At 38.9% G+C, this 16,843-nt stretch overlaps 4 protein-coding genes across 4 annotated transcripts; 1 reads left to right on the top strand and 3 right to left on the bottom strand.

Annotated features, from left to right (window-relative positions):
• Positions 1-1,878: 1,878 nt before the first annotated feature.
• LOC108809254 (hydroxyacylglutathione hydrolase 2, mitochondrial) lies at positions 1,879-4,124 on the bottom strand. Its single transcript, XM_018581400.2, has 8 exons — positions 3,900-4,124; positions 3,363-3,533; positions 3,070-3,273; positions 2,865-2,988; positions 2,681-2,781; positions 2,512-2,586; positions 2,301-2,399; positions 1,879-2,203 (listed from the first exon to the last, which is right to left on the bottom strand). Exons 1-8 carry the CDS (start codon positions 3,951-3,953, stop codon positions 2,051-2,053), a joined length of 981 nt encoding a protein of 326 aa, XP_018436902.2. The 5' UTR covers positions 3,954-4,124; the 3' UTR covers positions 1,879-2,050.
• Positions 4,125-7,617: 3,493 nt separating this feature from the next.
• LOC108806539 (uncharacterized) lies at positions 7,618-7,890 on the top strand. The gene has a single exon (XM_018578682.2). The coding sequence runs from the start codon at positions 7,663-7,665 to the stop codon at positions 7,879-7,881; it is 219 nt and encodes a 72-aa protein (XP_018434184.1). The 5' UTR covers positions 7,618-7,662; the 3' UTR covers positions 7,882-7,890.
• A 111-nt stretch (positions 7,891-8,001) lies between these two features.
• LOC108806538 (uncharacterized) lies at positions 8,002-11,491 on the bottom strand. The gene is made up of 12 exons (XM_018578681.2): positions 11,244-11,491; positions 10,507-11,150; positions 10,232-10,392; positions 9,940-10,000; positions 9,682-9,747; positions 9,481-9,566; positions 9,242-9,305; positions 8,929-9,141; positions 8,755-8,820; positions 8,588-8,667; positions 8,369-8,494; positions 8,002-8,193 (listed from the first exon to the last, which is right to left on the bottom strand). The coding sequence occupies exons 1-11, from the start codon at positions 11,383-11,385 to the stop codon at positions 8,383-8,385; spliced, it is 1,695 nt and encodes a 564-aa protein (XP_018434183.2). The 5' UTR covers positions 11,386-11,491; the 3' UTR covers positions 8,002-8,193; positions 8,369-8,382.
• Positions 11,492-12,003: 512 nt separating this feature from the next.
• On the bottom strand, positions 12,004-12,634 carry LOC108811312 (uncharacterized). Its single transcript, XM_056988686.1, has one exon. It carries the CDS (start codon positions 12,456-12,458, stop codon positions 12,240-12,242), a length of 219 nt encoding a protein of 72 aa, XP_056844666.1. The 5' UTR covers positions 12,459-12,634; the 3' UTR covers positions 12,004-12,239.
• Positions 12,635-16,843: the final 4,209 nt, after the last annotated feature.

Raw genomic sequence — 16,843 nt, 5'->3', positions numbered from 1 at the left:
TACAAGACCAAAATCATTCTTTTGGAAATTAAATGGAACGGATTAGGCAAAACTAGTTCAGATTGATCACAATCTAATTCAGCCAAAATGGCTACACTTATATTATCGGATTCAGTGGTAAAATCCTAATCTGTGTGTCAAGTACCAAAAGATCTGTTATCTAAACATGTACTATTCAAGGATATTTATTTTTGGGCCGTATACTGTATGCATATTGTTCGATCGAAGCCTTATTGGCTAGTAGTGATTACAAGTTTTTATTCTTAGCGGACAAAAAGTAATAGTTTAAGACAGACGGTCGAGTGGTGGTGCTAGGAGTAAAGAAAAGAAGAATTAATTCTTTTATCGAATCAAAACTTTCAATTTGAAAAGTTTGTTAGTTCATTTATCAATGCTAAAGCTGTAACTGAAAATGACCAATTTTTCATTCTCTTACTGAAATCTTCAATCTCACAAATAAGATTAAGCTATCTAACTACTTACCAATCATCAATGCTCGTGTAGAATTCTAGTAAATATGGTTAAAAAGTTTAATCTTGCTCTGAAAGAAGTTAACTATACTAGCCAGATACATAAATCTGTTAGTTGGTGGACTTCTTTTTAATTACTTGCGTTTCACCATAAACTTCATTTACAGTATTTTTAATGCTTTTTGCTTTTTTTTTAATATAAATTATAATATAAATTAGAACAATCCGAGACGGGCACCGGAACAGACCTCCGGCTAACCGTTAGAGAAACAGTAATCTTCAACAATAGATTGGACTTATCACTAAAAACATGGAAAATTAAGTGAAATGTAATGGGAGGGAAAAAATCTAGGCTCAAAGAACCAAAGAAGGTCCTTCATCTTCACCGTAGATCCACGGCCAACAACGCCAGCTCGACCAAGGACAAGCCGACCACTCCATCTTCACTCTCTTTTCAAAAGAGGCGCCGACACACAGAATTGAAGATCACCCGACACTCCACTCTTCATTCCATTGACCAAAACCCAGGATTTTGAGACAGACCACGCCGCTGAGGGGAACCGCCATCCTCGACTGACCCATCTCGCTTTACTAAGCTCTATTCACGGAGAATCACGGAAGCCAGCTCCAAACTAATTAGCTAGAATACTATTCTTTGGAGATGAAGCTCTTTACCCGATAATTACTAAAAACAGACAAGGCGAACCTGATAAGGCAGCAGCAACATCACCAGACTGAGCTCTTAGACCTGCAAGAAGTATTAGAGAACCAGCATTGTCGTGAAGAAAGAGATCAACCACGACATCAGGATATGATGACTCTCCAAGCGGTGTTACCAAGAAATCCTGAAGCTGGAAGACTACTCGCAACCTCAAACCATCTCGACGCTTGCCGTTTCCGAGAACCGGAAGACGATTAACTTCAGCTCGTCAATAGGACATTCCGGTAACAACAGAACACCTAACCACAAGAAAAAACAAGAGCTAGTCCCAATGACCAAACAACCGGCTGAAAGTCATGGGAATCTGGAGACGACGCGGGATAGGGAGGAGCAGATGAGAGAGAATCTGAGAGAGCTACTTTGAAAAGGCCATAGACGACCACATCAAATCGCAGCTCCTCTGAACTCAATACGCCACGCCGGGAGCACCAACACGCATCAGTAACCACCGGAAGACACGCATCTTCAAGGTAAACAGAACCTCTGAAGCCCCCATTGCACCGGAAAAGAGGTCGGGAGAACACCAAGACGCCGAGGAGCATCACTGACCAAAACTCCGATACCACTTCGCAAAACTCCGATACCACACGCTTTTTGCTTTTTTTACCTAGTATAGTTTATATAATAGTCTGAAATGTGTCTAAGATTTAGTTGAATAATAGTTTATCTTAAATTTAAACTCAGTAATGTTGTAAAGCAGAGCTAATATTCTAATTAGCATAAAATGTCACAGATAAGAAACATAAAAAGGTAATTATTTTTTATATGTATTCATAAATTTTGGAGAAGAATCTAAAGAAAAAAAAAACTAATTGTGGTGAGTACCAAAATACTGTAAAAGGTTTACATCAAAAGTAATTTATCCTTTGAAATTATCCTTTGCTTTCCGGATAACTCCTAAAGCTTCTGCATCATCTGCAGTCTCTGAAATGCCTAACGCCCGACGAATATCTGTATTCGAACTTCGGAGGAATGGGTTACAAGCTTTCTCCATTTTCACTGTTGTCGGAATCTGACCAAGTAAAAAGAAATTAAAAAAACAAGAACCAAAGCTTAACCAGAAACATTGAGCAAGTATACGAGGATGATGAATCCTTTTTTTGTTTTACCGTAGGTAGTTTCTTTTGACGGAGTTCTGCAACATGAGCTGCATAAGACTGGAGTGCTTCGTTGTTTGGCTCTATAGACAAGGCAAACTTTGAATTACTCTGCAACCAAAATCAAAATAAAAGTCAATTCTCTTTTTTTAGTTAAAAGCTTTTCAACAACAAGTAGACTTATCAGTAAGAAGTAGACGTAGCCAAAAAAATATAAACAGACCAGTGTATATTCATGACCACAGTATATGCTCGTGTCATCTGGTAAAGAAACGATCCTTTGTAGAGAAGCAAGCATCTGCACAACAACAAGTTGCATACCATAGAAACTCACATGAGCTAATCCAAAAGAAATGTAACTAAGATGAAAGTGGTGTTTGTTTATACATTACATGCTTAGGTGTACCTTCAAATAGTTTACCACATGACAAGCTAAACAAGGTGTCCCCAGTGAAGATAGCTTGTGCTCCTGGAAAGTATAAACTAATATGGCCTGCAAGGAGAATCAAGATAATTACAAAAACTTCCAAACTTTCAAAATGTGAATTATAATAAATATATTAAAGAAGAAAAAACCTTTAGTATGGCCAGGAGTATCCATAACATGGACTTCATGACCAGCAAACATCCATTTGTCACCATCCTTCAATGCTATATCGATTCCAGGAATGCGGTCTCTGTCTACAGCTGAGCCAATCACCTACATTCCAAATACGTAACAAACGATCATCATAGCACAATTGATCATGAGGATAGAAAAGAGAAGTTGAATCTTCCTTACCTTTGCACCGTACCTGTCTTTCAATTCCAAGTTGCCACCAGTATGATCATAATGATGATGTGTATTCAATATATACGTTAGGTTTCGACCACTTCTCTGCAACGATTCTATCACAGGTTCAGCTTCAGAAGGGTCAACCACACCGACTGTACCAGAATCCTCGTCATGTAAAACGTAAGCATAGTTGTCATTAAGACAAGGCACCTTGAAAAGAGAAAAAAAACACATGAAGATTCATTTTCAATTACATGACAAACCAACTAAAATGGGAGATTTTTGGCATAAGTAAACACCAGTTCGATTTGTAAAGAGGAGATGTTGGAGACACTGCAGAAATTGGACACACGGATAGATTTACTAGCACCGCGGAGAGTCCTAAGAGGTGAAGAGACAAACTTCATGACTCTGCATACAAGACCCTTTCTGAGGTGAAGCTGTCTCACACATGGCTGACTTCTTAGCTTCTGAAAGAAGAAAGATGCTACACTATTGATTCACTTCGAGAAAAAATGAAGAACAACAAAAAAAAAAAAAATAGTCAAACAAGCCTTATGTACATAACAGAATGCAAACATCAATCATTGCATGATTGCGCATCCATAACTCAAATAAAGATTTGACTAAAGCAATAATGGTTTTATTTGGATAACACACAAAGTTGGTCTCATAATATATACTAACGCAAACTAGACAAGCTTTTCTTTGCTTCCAACAACTCTGTTTTATGATAACAATCATATCTAAGAGGACACGAACAAACGCAAAATTACAATGAAAACTATCTTTAAGGATATACAGATCGATAGCTGTCTGGAAAAGAAAAAACAAACCGAAGGGCATCGAAAGAAGGAGATAGCAGACGAAGCTTTCGAGATGGTTTGCATCTCTCTCTCGTTCTATCTAGGAAGAGAGTTCTCTGTTAGAGTAAGATGGATCTCTCTCTTCCTCTTTGTCTCCCGGAGATTCTCTCTTCTTTGATGAATCGACGGAGAAAGAGCGTCAGAGAGAAACACAGCCGAACAGAGTTAGTGTCGAGGTTCTTTTTAGACCAGAGAATAATAGAAGAAGATGATCATCAAAGCGTGTCAGCGAACAGACCGAACCGGAACAAACTAACCGTGCTGAAGACTAACCCAAACCAAACCAACTACATTATTTTTCATGTAATTGTAATTTTAATTCTCACATCAAAGCATTGTCAAGATGTTTCAACGAAAAAGACATGTATAATAAATAACTACATGAATTATGACTAAAGACATGAGATGTCGCGACCGCATATGTAATTTAAACTTGTTATCTGAACGTTTTTAGTTAGGTTTACCGTAAACCTACATACATACGTATGATGCAAGCATACGACAATGAAGAATATTATTATAATTTTTATGTTTTATATATGGATACATACCAGTGTTGACGTCCGCGTAGGCATTTTGTAGTTGGTGGTTAAACAACTAAATTCTTCTAAACTATCTGAATGCTTTAGTTGCCAAAAAATATTATTATTCCGTTGGCTGAAGGGGCTAGACTTAGTTAATGCGAGCGTAAATCGAGTAATCGATGGTTATCTTTTTTTTTTTTTGGTTGATGTTCTAGATCAACTCGTTCCTCGCAAAGTATATATTCATAGTACCGTACCTAGGTTCGAGCAATTTAGACCGGGATTATGAGTCTGTGATCCAGTTTTCAGACAAATTATCCGGTTCCCGTCTGAATAAGAACTCATAACGTAAGGCTGGACCGAGTCATATAATTACTTGTTTGATTAATCCCAACATTTGTTGTTCAAATGTTTCAGCCGAGTTTCTTTTCCCAAATAAAAGTCACAAGACCACCGTTTCAAGAATTATACAGACCCTGAGCTAAAAAAAATTCTTCATACAAAAAAAATTTCTTAAAAATATTGGATCCTAATCTAAGCTAGAAAAAAATCAAAAAATACAATGGACCCTGTGCAAATGCACCTCCAGCACATGCATAGAGACGGGCCTCCGCGAGTCAAACAATCAAACGAACTCTAATCTCATGACATAATTAAGTTTATAACCAAATTATATGTAAGATTAAAAGAAAAATCAATCTAAATCTCACTTTGAGAACTTGATGATGGATCAATTAATTGAAAGACCGGTTCCTTCTCCAGTGTTGTTAAAGGAATCCCATGATTTGATGGTAACTGAAGAAAATGTGACTTTCATCAAAAAGTTACCACATCTTATATTTTTTTATATCATAAAGGTAAAAAGAATCGCTCCATGTCATCGAACTACTGAACCAAAAGCAAGCCAATCCAAAAGGGAGATCTATCTCGATCGGTTCAGAGAGAGTCAGAAAGACCCGGTCTTGTTTATTTCAGCGAGAAAGCCTAGACTTGGCCAAACCGTGTCTAAGCGAGTTTTCTATTCCATATGTCCTACAGTTTGGTTCACTAATATTGAAAACTAATTCTCTTTTATTTGTAGTAAAGTCAAAAGTCAAAGTTCATATATGTGTTTGTATACAATAAACATAAGATAGTGAGACCAACAATCCACAAGTCAAACAACGACATCTCAGGAACCCTATCACTACAAGAAAAACTGTAAATAACCACAACTTTGCCACAAAAATTTTGTGACTAGAGTTTTACAGCTACAAATAGCCACAAAAATAGCCACAATATTTAAAACTCAAAATCAGTAGCTATTATGCAGATTTTTGTGGCTAATTTAGCTACAAACTACACTTGTGGATTTTTGAAGATATATAGGCACAATTAGCCACAAAATAGTTTGTAGAAATTAAAAATACACTATCAACCACAGAATAATTTGTTGAAATTTTTAGATACAATGTAATTTGTGGCTATTTGGAGAAAATATAAACCCTGAATTTACCCTAAACGCTAAACATACTCCAAAACCTAACCATTTATCTTAAATCAACTCTTAAATATAAACATCAAACAATAAGTTTAATGGATCCTCCGTTTTCAACATTTTCATATTTATATCTTAGACTCTAACCTACGAAAAACGTATAAACAATATATATATATATATTTTCTAAAATCTAAATTCTTACTTGTAAAATCTAAATATAGATAATATGCCAGACCCAACATTTATAAGAACTAAAAAAAACAAATCAAGTCTAGTCAAGAAAATCCAAACACTTATAATATATTTTCCCAAATCTTAATTACAAACCTTGAACCTGACCCTCAAACCCTATCTCCAAACATAATACTAAAACTCGAGACGAAATTTTAAAGTTGATTCAAACATAATACTAAAACTCCAAACATAATACAATCATCTGTGTCTATTTATTAACCTTAATAATTCTCAAACATTAGACGTAAGATATAACTTTACCCTAAAGAGACGTATTAATATAACATTAAAAGCAATTGAATTATTTTCCAGATGAAAAAAGCAATTGAATTATGTTCCAGATGAAAAAAGCAACTGAATTCTTATTGGCTGATAAAGAAAAGGCACGGATCACTCTAAAATGAATATCAACCATTGAATGTGTTATGATATCTAATGGACACAGATGATTGTGCTTTTCGCTTTTTTCTTTTCTTCTTTCAAGATATCTGTTTATCCTTCGTCTCTTTTTATCTCCATAAACAACTATGTTTCTCCTCACTCACAGAAAACAACGACAACAAAACTAAGAAACCATCGTCGTTGGTGCTTCTCAGCCAGAGCCGTCAATAAATAAGATTATTCGTCGATGAACCCTATGTCAGAACGCGAATCATTTACTCTCTCTCGGTCTCACCGTCTTCAAGCCATCTCGCGTTTTGGGGCTCGTTGACCTTCACAATCTGCTCTGAATCTGGCTTAAGAAATCGATTCAACCCGAGACGATGATACATGCTTAAGAGAATCCGTTGTGGAAGTGTGATAGTCAGTCTCCTCTCTGCAGTTGCAGTGCAGCGGTGGTGCTTGCAGTCGTAGCAGCGGTGGTGGAAGCGAAGAGGCGGCGGTGAAGATGCGGAGAAGATAGACAATTTTGTATTAGGTTTAGGTTTTATTATTTGGTTTAGTTTTTTCCCGTTTTTTTAGTAAACCAGATGTAATTTTGTAAACCAATTTTAGTTTATAAAACCAGATTCTTTTTTTGTAACACATACAAACCAAATTCAATTTACAAACAAAATTTTCATTGGCAAATCAATTTAATTTGTAAACCCATTTTATATATATATATACATATATTTATATTTTGTTTTGTGATTTATATTTTTCATATTTTTGAACAATTATATACTAGCCACAGTTTAGAATGTTAATTTTGTGGCCAAAATAGCTACTAATATATTTGAAGCTATTTGTAGTTATTCTCTACAAATATCGTTTGTGGCTATGCCGTAGAATGACGGCAACAAATAGCAACACTTTTCTGATAGCCACAAGCCTATACTCAATGAATTATTTTTGTGGCTCTTTGTAACTATCGACCAAATAGCCACAAAAAAAATTGTAGCTATTTTTGGTTTTTCTTGTAGTGTATATATAAGAGTCATTACCGAATTCATTACATATACAAAAACCTAAAAAAGACCATACACCACTTCTCTGACCAATAAGAAGAAGTATGATGAAGAGACAATTAGTGCTCGTGATTATCTTAGTTGTTATTTTCTTTGCTGTCTTGGACGTTACGCGAGTTGAAGCCATGAGGCCTTTCCCGGAGGCCGTCGATGAGATCAGCCTATTGTTGTTTCAAGCGCTGCAAAGAGGTCCGGTCACTGGCTCTGGTCGGAACGGTTGCACCAATATTCCTGGCGGTTCCGGAAGGTGCCGCCGCGGCTAAAGCTTCATACGAATCTTCGTCATTCTTTGATTCTTTCTTTCTTTTTCCTCCACATTTGTGTGTTACGTACATAACAACATATAAGTAATTATACGATAATTTTAGAGATTTTTCTCATAACATTTGAACTGTAATCAATGTAAATTTAATAAGTTTATTTAATGTATACATGTTCTTTTTTTGCTATTCACTAGTTGGTTAAGGAAAAACATTTGTAGAAACAAATATAATAATCAAATGATTATTAGCAAAGGGGATTAGCGAGCCACAAGATACCCACAATTTTCATCAGCGTTCCTGTGACAACAAAACCTGCATCGGAGTGTTAAACTTCAGATAATTAGCTTTGCAAGTAACAATAACATAAACACTGTACGTTGAGTATGCATAGATACTACCGCAATGAATAATGTGGGTTCAATGGCTGGAATATCGTATTCTTGTGCGATGTAAGAGTGGTAGAACAGAGCATCTAAGGCGTGTTTACCTGTGTGAAACCTCCTATGTTCTGTAGCCAAGCATCAAATGCTTGTAATAACGACCCCGGATAATTCTCTGCCACCAATATTTGGTTGAGCTGTAATAACTCATCTTCATTCGTTCTTGGATGAGCCTGTAATCCAAATCACGTAGGTGTGTAAAGAATTTGAAAAGAAGAGAGATTTAAAGGAGCAGGTCCAAGGGAGAAGAGAAAAAGTTTGATCACCATCTAACGAGGCATCTTTTAATGCCTTGGGATATAGGACGGAAGAAAGACGGATCTCGCTGAGTATATAGTACCCCGACCTGAAACAGACTCAACACCTTTTTTTAGTAACATGGCTCTTCATATTAGTAGTGTCTACCGAAATCAAGAGAAGATATAGCTTTTACCTCAACCAATGCCATAGCAGAAGGGTCTTCAAAGATCTCAAGGCTGTAGTCACCCAAATAATTTACCTATATAGACCATCAATGCTTGTAATTATTGATTTGATCTGAGTAAGGTAACATATTTTAACAAATTTTTTTACTTCATTTCCAATAGGATTTTAGAAAAGTATGTACCGCGAATTCTGTATTGACAAGAGCTTGGACAAAGTCCATCAGCTGAATTTTAGCCCATTCGGAGCATAGAGCAGGATCCTCACTGCTCGGAGGATGCCTCCATGCAGCACCAAAGCGTAATTTCTCATCTGGAATGCTTCCCTTGCGTACATCAGCGGCATACCGTTGAAGCCGCAGCAAAGCTTTTTCCATTGCAGGATTAACCACAGCAACCTATACAAGAAATGAACATTGTAATAAAATTAAACATAAGTTTCGTGTGTACAAGAGGTCTTTGAGAGCAGGAGCAAGTACTCAGTTTAAGCGAGCTTACTTGTAAATATGCCAAGTATGCATCCACAATATCTTCAAACGTACCTGCTTTGTTCCCCATCAAACTGGAGAAACGACACATACAATACAAATTACTTAGTTGCCTGAATAAAGAAATATTTTCCTGTTTCCTTTTTAGTTTGAGAAGACTTTTTGAGTTTGTGAAGATGAACCCACAAAGGCGAAAAAGAGAGATAAAATAGAATGAAAGAGAATGGGAAAAAAAGAGGGAACCACTACCTTTGGTAATGATTGCTTTGCTTAAGGGCATAAAGCTCAAACAGATGCCGAGAATTGGCTCCAAGAACATCAGCAATTATAGTCCACTATAATCCCAATACAACGTTAGAACTCTAGTATTATTTACAGCAGTCACTTAAGAGAGAGAAAAAAATAAGGTGTTATCAGAAACTATCATTTAACCTACGACATTTGTCTCACCTCCGAAGCACTGAAGTAATCAGGAACCATGTGTAATTTGGCTTCTTGAGGAGTCCATCCAAATGTCTACAAATGAAACAAAGCCAAATTTAATGTAAAAGGGGGTAGAATGCATGGGGAAAAGTGAACTCTCAGGTTAACATAATCTGGGTGAGATTTGAAAAAAATCTTTATTTTATACCAAAATACCGATTCACGTTCACACAAATGCATACAGAATCCATAGATTAGCTAGATAAATATGTGTAGCACCTATACCTCACGAGAGATGAAAATGTCTGGGAAACCGAAGTCAACAAAGGCTTGATATGAGTAGTAGCTGTCATGATTCAAATTATTAGTCATCATTGAATGAAAATGAAGTTTTAAATCAAAAAAAAAAAACATAGCTAAGAGTCACGTTCAGAATATCTATAACTAAATGACATGCTACAAAGTGTACATTTTTGAAACTAGTTTCCCATCTAGTGCTTACGAGACCAAGCAATCATCGGATGATAACAGCATGTACTTATAAAAGCCAAAAGGGCAGAATAGAAACAGGACCAACCTGTCCGAAGTCACGAACAGGACAGGTAGACAGCGCTCATTCGCACCCAAAGCTATTATTCTCCATATAAGATTGTCATGGTACATTGACGCTGAGACAGTTGAATCATCAGTATGAATAGCACTCTTCAAGATTTCAATGTTGTTTAAGACTAGCTTAGGCTGCCAAGTGAAAACAAGAAACAAAGACAAAAACAAAACTAAGTGCAGAAAGTAACTCCACTGTATAATTCACTCATAAGATCAAAGATACAATGGTCTTAACCATTCCCTTACCTGGAAGAAACCAATCTCTGCAGCTTGAGACAACAACTCGAGCAGCAGCAAAGGCCAATCCGCACACGAATTCGCCAACGTTTTCGAAAACCCATCAGTTCTATTCATATGTGCAATGGCATTGGCTCTCCAACCCTGATGCATCTTTATAACCTCTTTAGCCAATCTCAAAGCAAATGCCGTCTCTCTATAGTAACTAGCCTCTTCCACAGACAAGCTCCCACCACCACCACCACCTTCCTCATCCAACCCAAGCAACCCATCGATCTCCTCATCGGCATTTCGTCGAACAGATAGCGCGCACACCGCCCGTTCCCACAGAAACGAAACGGAGGCTTTCTCCGGGACGGCGACTTTGCATCCCTGGAGAACGCGGCGGAGCGAGGCGTTGAGACCGTGCCATTTGTTCATGGTAGAGAAAATCTGCTGCGAGCTTAAAGTCCCGAGCTTGATGGCTTTGTGGGTCATGGATTCGAGGCAGTTCTCGAGGTGGGTTTTGCAGTTGGATAGCGAAGGTCGGTCAACGCTGGTCCAAGACGTCCATGGGTACGATTGGTGGTGATCCGGGTGGTGCTCTGTGATGGATTGTGCGAAATCTACGTAGCCGGCGATGTGGGGGCCTTTGTTCCAGTCACCGAGGAGACCTGAGATCGAAACCCAATCAAAGTTATGATCTTTATGGATAAATTGAAATTGGGTAAAGTTAGGGATTGAGAAGAAAGGAGTTAGATTTTTACGGTTTAGGATTAGAGTGGTTTTGCCGACGCCGCGAGGACCGTGGAGGATGAGTGGCTGAGGAACACGGTGGCGTTGGACGTGGTTGTTGAGTACGGTTTCGAGAAGTGGCCTTGGGATGATCTTCCATGGTTTGTTCACCATTTCGGAACAACGAGAGAGAGAGAGAGAGTGTGTGTGTGGGTTTATGGACACTCCCAAATCTCGGGAAAATGTTCAATCGAAACCATCAGAGGGTTTAAGCGTTTAAGGATCGGATCTCTCTCGACAAGGAAGTACCATAGACGCATCGAACCAATCTGAACCGGCTAGTATAACCTGAACCGGATTGGTTTCAAAGAGGTTCTTTGTACCGGTGAATAATATGTGAGCCAATCTGAACCAGCTTATACAGTTTGGACCGTTTTGGTTTCTAATTTGGTTCTTTGTATGCGAACCAATCTGAATCACTTTGATTTCTGATTCGGTTCTTTGTATTGGATACGAATAGGTTGTGAACCAATCTAATCGGCTTATACAACATGAACCGGTTTGTTTCTAATTTGGTTATTTGTATCGGATGTGAATAATTTGCGAACCAACATGAATTGTTTCTAAATTCGGAAATCATATAAGTCAATCAAACACGTATTTGCTTTGATACATGATATGCAGACCCGGCCCTGACCTAAAGCCCAACAAGCTAGGGCTTTAGGCGCCAAAATATATTAAAATTTAAGGGGCGCCAAATTTGTCAAAACTATACATAGCCTAGTGGTAAAAGCTGTTAAAAATATTTCTAACAACCCTAGTTTGAACCTACCTACTGTACTTAAGGGGCAAATTATTTATTTATGCTTTAGGCATGAGATTATGCTGGACCGACACTGATGATATGTTACACGAATAGTTAAGCATACTTTCTAGTATATATATACAACAACAGCAAAAATAATAAATAAATTCAATCCGTAGCCTGAATGAGAGTGAGTATTGGGAATCAAAATTCACGTGAGTGTTCATCCGTGGCACTTTCCGGAGCCTTTGGGGATATGTGAGCAACCGTTCCTCCCGGACCCAGGAACCGGACCTTTCTGCAACGACTCGAACACGAACCGGATCTCACTATCGAAGTTGGTTCGTAGCAGCCTTGTGGCTCCTACTTGTTTGGCGTGTGTGAAAATCATGAAAAGTGCAAGCAAAACTACTCCAATAATCACTCCTTTCTTCATCATCATCACTTTTTTCCTTAAAAGAAAGTCAGCTCGTAAAGGTGTTTTTACGATTTGTATCGTATTTGATTAAGTGGCGTTTAGAATCTGAGTATGAGTTGATATATATAGAGGGTTTCGTTTTTTCGGTATAGTATTCTGAAATTAATATTATATGGTTTTTGACTTTTATTTGGAGAGAATTGGATTTCAACACATTTGAATCAAAAGATAAATATTGAAACGGATCAAACAAGTTAAACACATAACACGGTTTCTGTCTTGGACATCAAGGTTGTTTATTATTCGAAATAAAAATACAACCGCGGTGATATCACCCGGTTCAAGCTGATCAGTTGATTACCGGTTTGATTTTGACGTAATTTTTTGTTGTCATCACTTTTTCCATAAACATGTGGAGACAAGGGGATACATCTTGGATAACCAAGTGCTCACATTTTGGCGAAGGCTTTGTTCTAGAACAAGAAGTGGGGAAAAATTATATGATTCGCTTGGGAAGGGGCAAGTGGCTTCTCCACTCCATCTGGAGTTCACCACCCTACTCTGGGTCATGTGTTCTTCTCTGAATATGGGATTTAGAGATGTAATTTGGTAAATCTCCTTCGCGGAGAATGTTTCATTAGCTCTGTATATATAGGATACAAACAATTAGGGTTCCCTATACATTATGGTATATACCATATCTGGACTATCGTAATATTGAGAGAATATCTATTCTAATACTCCCCCGCAGTCGGAGCTGTAGGTTTCCGAATGCTCAGACTGTTGCGAAATTCTTCAAAGAGTGATGTGGGTAACCCTTTTGTGAAAATATCGGCATACTGCTGTGAGGAGGGAACATGGAGAACCCTGATGAGGCCGAGTGCAACCCGTTCTCGCACAAAATGTATGTCGATCTCAACATGTTTAGTTCGGTGATGTTGAACAGGATTGCTGGAGAGATACACGACACTGACGTTGTCGCAGAAAACAACAGAAGCTTTTTGTATAGGCAGACGCATTTATAGAAAGAGATTGCGAAGCCAAGCAAGTTCAGCAACTGCATTTGCCACACCTCTGTATTCAGCTTCAGCGCTGGATCGAGAAACTGTGTTCTGTCTTTTTGAAGACCAGGAAACTAAGTTATTGCCGAGAAAAATGCAGAAGCCAGATGTGGAGCGACGAGTTGAGGGACAGCCATCCCAATCCGCATCTGTGTAGGCGACAAGATTTAGAGGTGAAGTCTTGTAAAGTTGTAGGCCGAGAGAGACTGTTCCTTTAATGTACCGGAGGATACGCTTCAGAGCTTGAAAGTGGGGTTCACGAGGATCGTGCATGAAGAGACAGATTTGTTGAACGGCGTAAGATATATCAGGGCGAGTGAACGTGAGGTACTGGAGAGCACCCGCAAGAGAGCGATAGAGAGTTGGATCTGCAACTGGCATACCTACTGCTTCGGCAAGTTTAGACATGGTGTCGACCGGTGTAGCACACGAGTTGCAGTTGGTCATATTCGCTCTGTGTAGTATATCCGCAACATAGTTTTGTTGACTGAGAAACAATCCTTGTGCATTGCGCGATACTGATATGCCAAGAAAATGATGGAGTGGGCCGAGATCTGTCATGTCAAACTCACGATGCAGGGATGCTATGATCGAGCTGTGAAGGGCCGCAGAGGAAGCTGTCAAGACAATGTCATCGACGTATAGTAACAGATAGGCAATGTCTCTTCCTCTGATTAGAATGAACAGAGATGAATCTGAAAGGCTCTGAATGAAACCGATGCGCTTAGCAAACGTTGCGAACCGATTGTACCAAGCCCGCAGTGCATGTTTTAATCCGTAAAGAGACCGATGTAGGAGGCAGACGTGATCAGGTTTGGTTGGGTCTTGAAATCCCGGAGGTTGATGCATGTAGACCGTCTCCTTAAGATCACCATGCAGAAAAGCATTCTTGACATCTGGTTGATGAAGAGGCCAATTCTTAGCTGTTGCGGTGCCAAGCACTGCACGTATTGTAGCTGGTTTAACCACGGGACTAAATGTTTCTCCACAGTCAATCCCTTCCTGTTGCGATCTCCCATTTGCAACGAGCCGAGCCTTGTAACGAACCAGCTTTCCTGATGCATCAAACTTGTACCTGTAAATCCACATGCAACAAACCACATTAGCAGACTTGGGCCGTGGTACTAATGACCACGTTCCCGTTTTAATAAGAGCATTATATTCAACTCCCATGGCTGGATTCCAATTAGGATCTCTAGCCGCTTGTATATGGGATGAGGGTAAGGGTGAGATGGTGGTTGTGTGAAGACAGACACGGGTTTTAGGCTTGCTAATAGCATGGCTGCGTCGTGTGGTGGTGTGAAGGCAGAGTCTGTTGGTAGGTTTGGTAATGCCACGACGGCTGCGAGTGGTCATGGAGTGGGTTCTGCCGGTTGGGTTTTGTGGTTGTGGTATGGGAAGATTTTGTGGTTGTGGTGTGGTATGGGAAGATTTTGTGGTTGTGGTTGAGGTGGGCTCGGTGGTTGTGGTTGGTTTGGTGCTGCTGGTTTTTGTATAGGCGTCGGTAACGGGTTTAGCTGAGATGGTGGAGGTTTCGGTTTGGGTTGGTCTGACTGAGCAGAGAAAGGAAAAATGGTCTCGTCAAATACCACATGTCGGGAGAGAATGATCTTCTTTGTGGTGAGATCAAGACACCGGTACCCTCTGTGGTCTGTCGGGTATCCAAGTAGAACACAACGGGTAGATCGAGGCGCAAGCTTGTGTTTCGCAGTGGGAAGAAGGTTAGGATAACAAAGAGACCCAAAGACCCAGAGATGGTCATATCGAGGCCGTTGTTTGAAGAGTCTTGTGAATGGTATCTCTTTGTTGATTGAAGTAGACGGTAAAATGTTGAGGAGATGAGCAGCCGTATGTAGTGCTTCTACCCAATATCCAAGTGGCATGTGAGCTTGAAAAAGAAGCGTTCTGACGAGATTGTTGAGAGTCCTCAGCATCCTTTCTGCTTTGCCATTTTGCTGGGATGTATATGGACAGGAGAAACAAAATTTTGTTCCAGTTGTCGCAAGATAATCTCGTAGTTGTCTGTTGTCATATTCTTTTCCATTATCACATTGGAGTGAGGCAATCTCTCGATGAAAATGAGTCCGAACGAGAGCTGAGAAGTGTAGATAGCGGCTAAAGACCTCACTCTTTTTCTGTAATGGATAGATCCAAACAAAATGACTGTATTCATCAAGAAAAATAAGATAATAATTTATACCACCAATACTAGAAACCGGGCTTGTCCATAAATCAGAGTGTATTAATTCAAAAGGGTTTAAAGCAACTGAATTTGAATTTTGAAAAGGAAGACGAACGTGTTTCCCAAGTTGACATGCATGACACAATTTTGTCATGTCAGTCTTATTAAGAGAGATAAAACCAGAAGAAAAAAGAGATGAAATAGCAGACATATTTGGGTGACCAAGACGGCGGTGCCATGTTGTTCCCGGAGAAGCAGAAACTGAAAGAGCTTGTGGTTGTGTTGCAGGTGAAGTGATCGAGTAAAGAGGGCCCGTGCTGTCACATCGGAGTATTTTGCTCTGAGTTCGAAGGTCCTTTACACAAAAACCAAAAGGATCAAACTCAATGGAACAAAAGTTATCAGTAACAAAACGTCGAACCGAGACCAGATTCTTTATAATATCTGGGCAGACGAGAACATTACGGAGATGTAAGGTTCGGGTGTTTGTGGGTATTGTGGTGTGGCCAGTATGGGTTACAAGGGCAGAGGATCCATTACCAACCTGAACAGAAGAAATAATGCTCTTATTAAAAAGGGAACGTAGCGTACCTGCTTGAGCCGCTATGTGATTTGATGCACCAGAATCCATGTACCAAGCACTGTCTGCTGGATCTTGTAGACTCATCGTACTGAAAGCAGCAGGGAATATCTATTCTAATAAGAGATATGCATTTCTAATCAGACTCGTAATATTAACAAAACACAGATACATAGATATATATAGAAATTTTTGTAAATACTTACTTTGTGCTTTGTGGAAACATTTGGAGCCTATGTATATACGGGTTTTTTTCGGTTGAAAACAGTCGTTTCAATAAGATCCAATGATGATGATATTAAATTATTAATACAACGTGGATGATATTTTTTGTATGTTATTCATGACGTAAGTCACGTTTAGTAATTTAAACGTGGATGATATTTGTATGTTATTCATGACGAAGTAATTTTAAGAAACAAATATTGAACTCGAAAACGTATGCTTCCATCCTTTCGCTGTTTAGTGATTGACCATAAATACTTTGTAATCCCACATTGGGCACATGCTTGATACAAGCAATACATGTCATTATCTGGTAAGTAAACAGTTAGTTGTTGATTTGATCTTGGTAAACGGAGCTGGC

Source organism: Raphanus sativus, chromosome 6, assembly GCF_000801105.2.
Source record: "Raphanus sativus cultivar WK10039 chromosome 6, ASM80110v3, whole genome shotgun sequence".
Taxonomy (NCBI): domain Eukaryota; kingdom Viridiplantae; phylum Streptophyta; class Magnoliopsida; order Brassicales; family Brassicaceae; genus Raphanus; species Raphanus sativus.
This window is presented reverse-complemented; position numbering and strand designations above follow the sequence as displayed.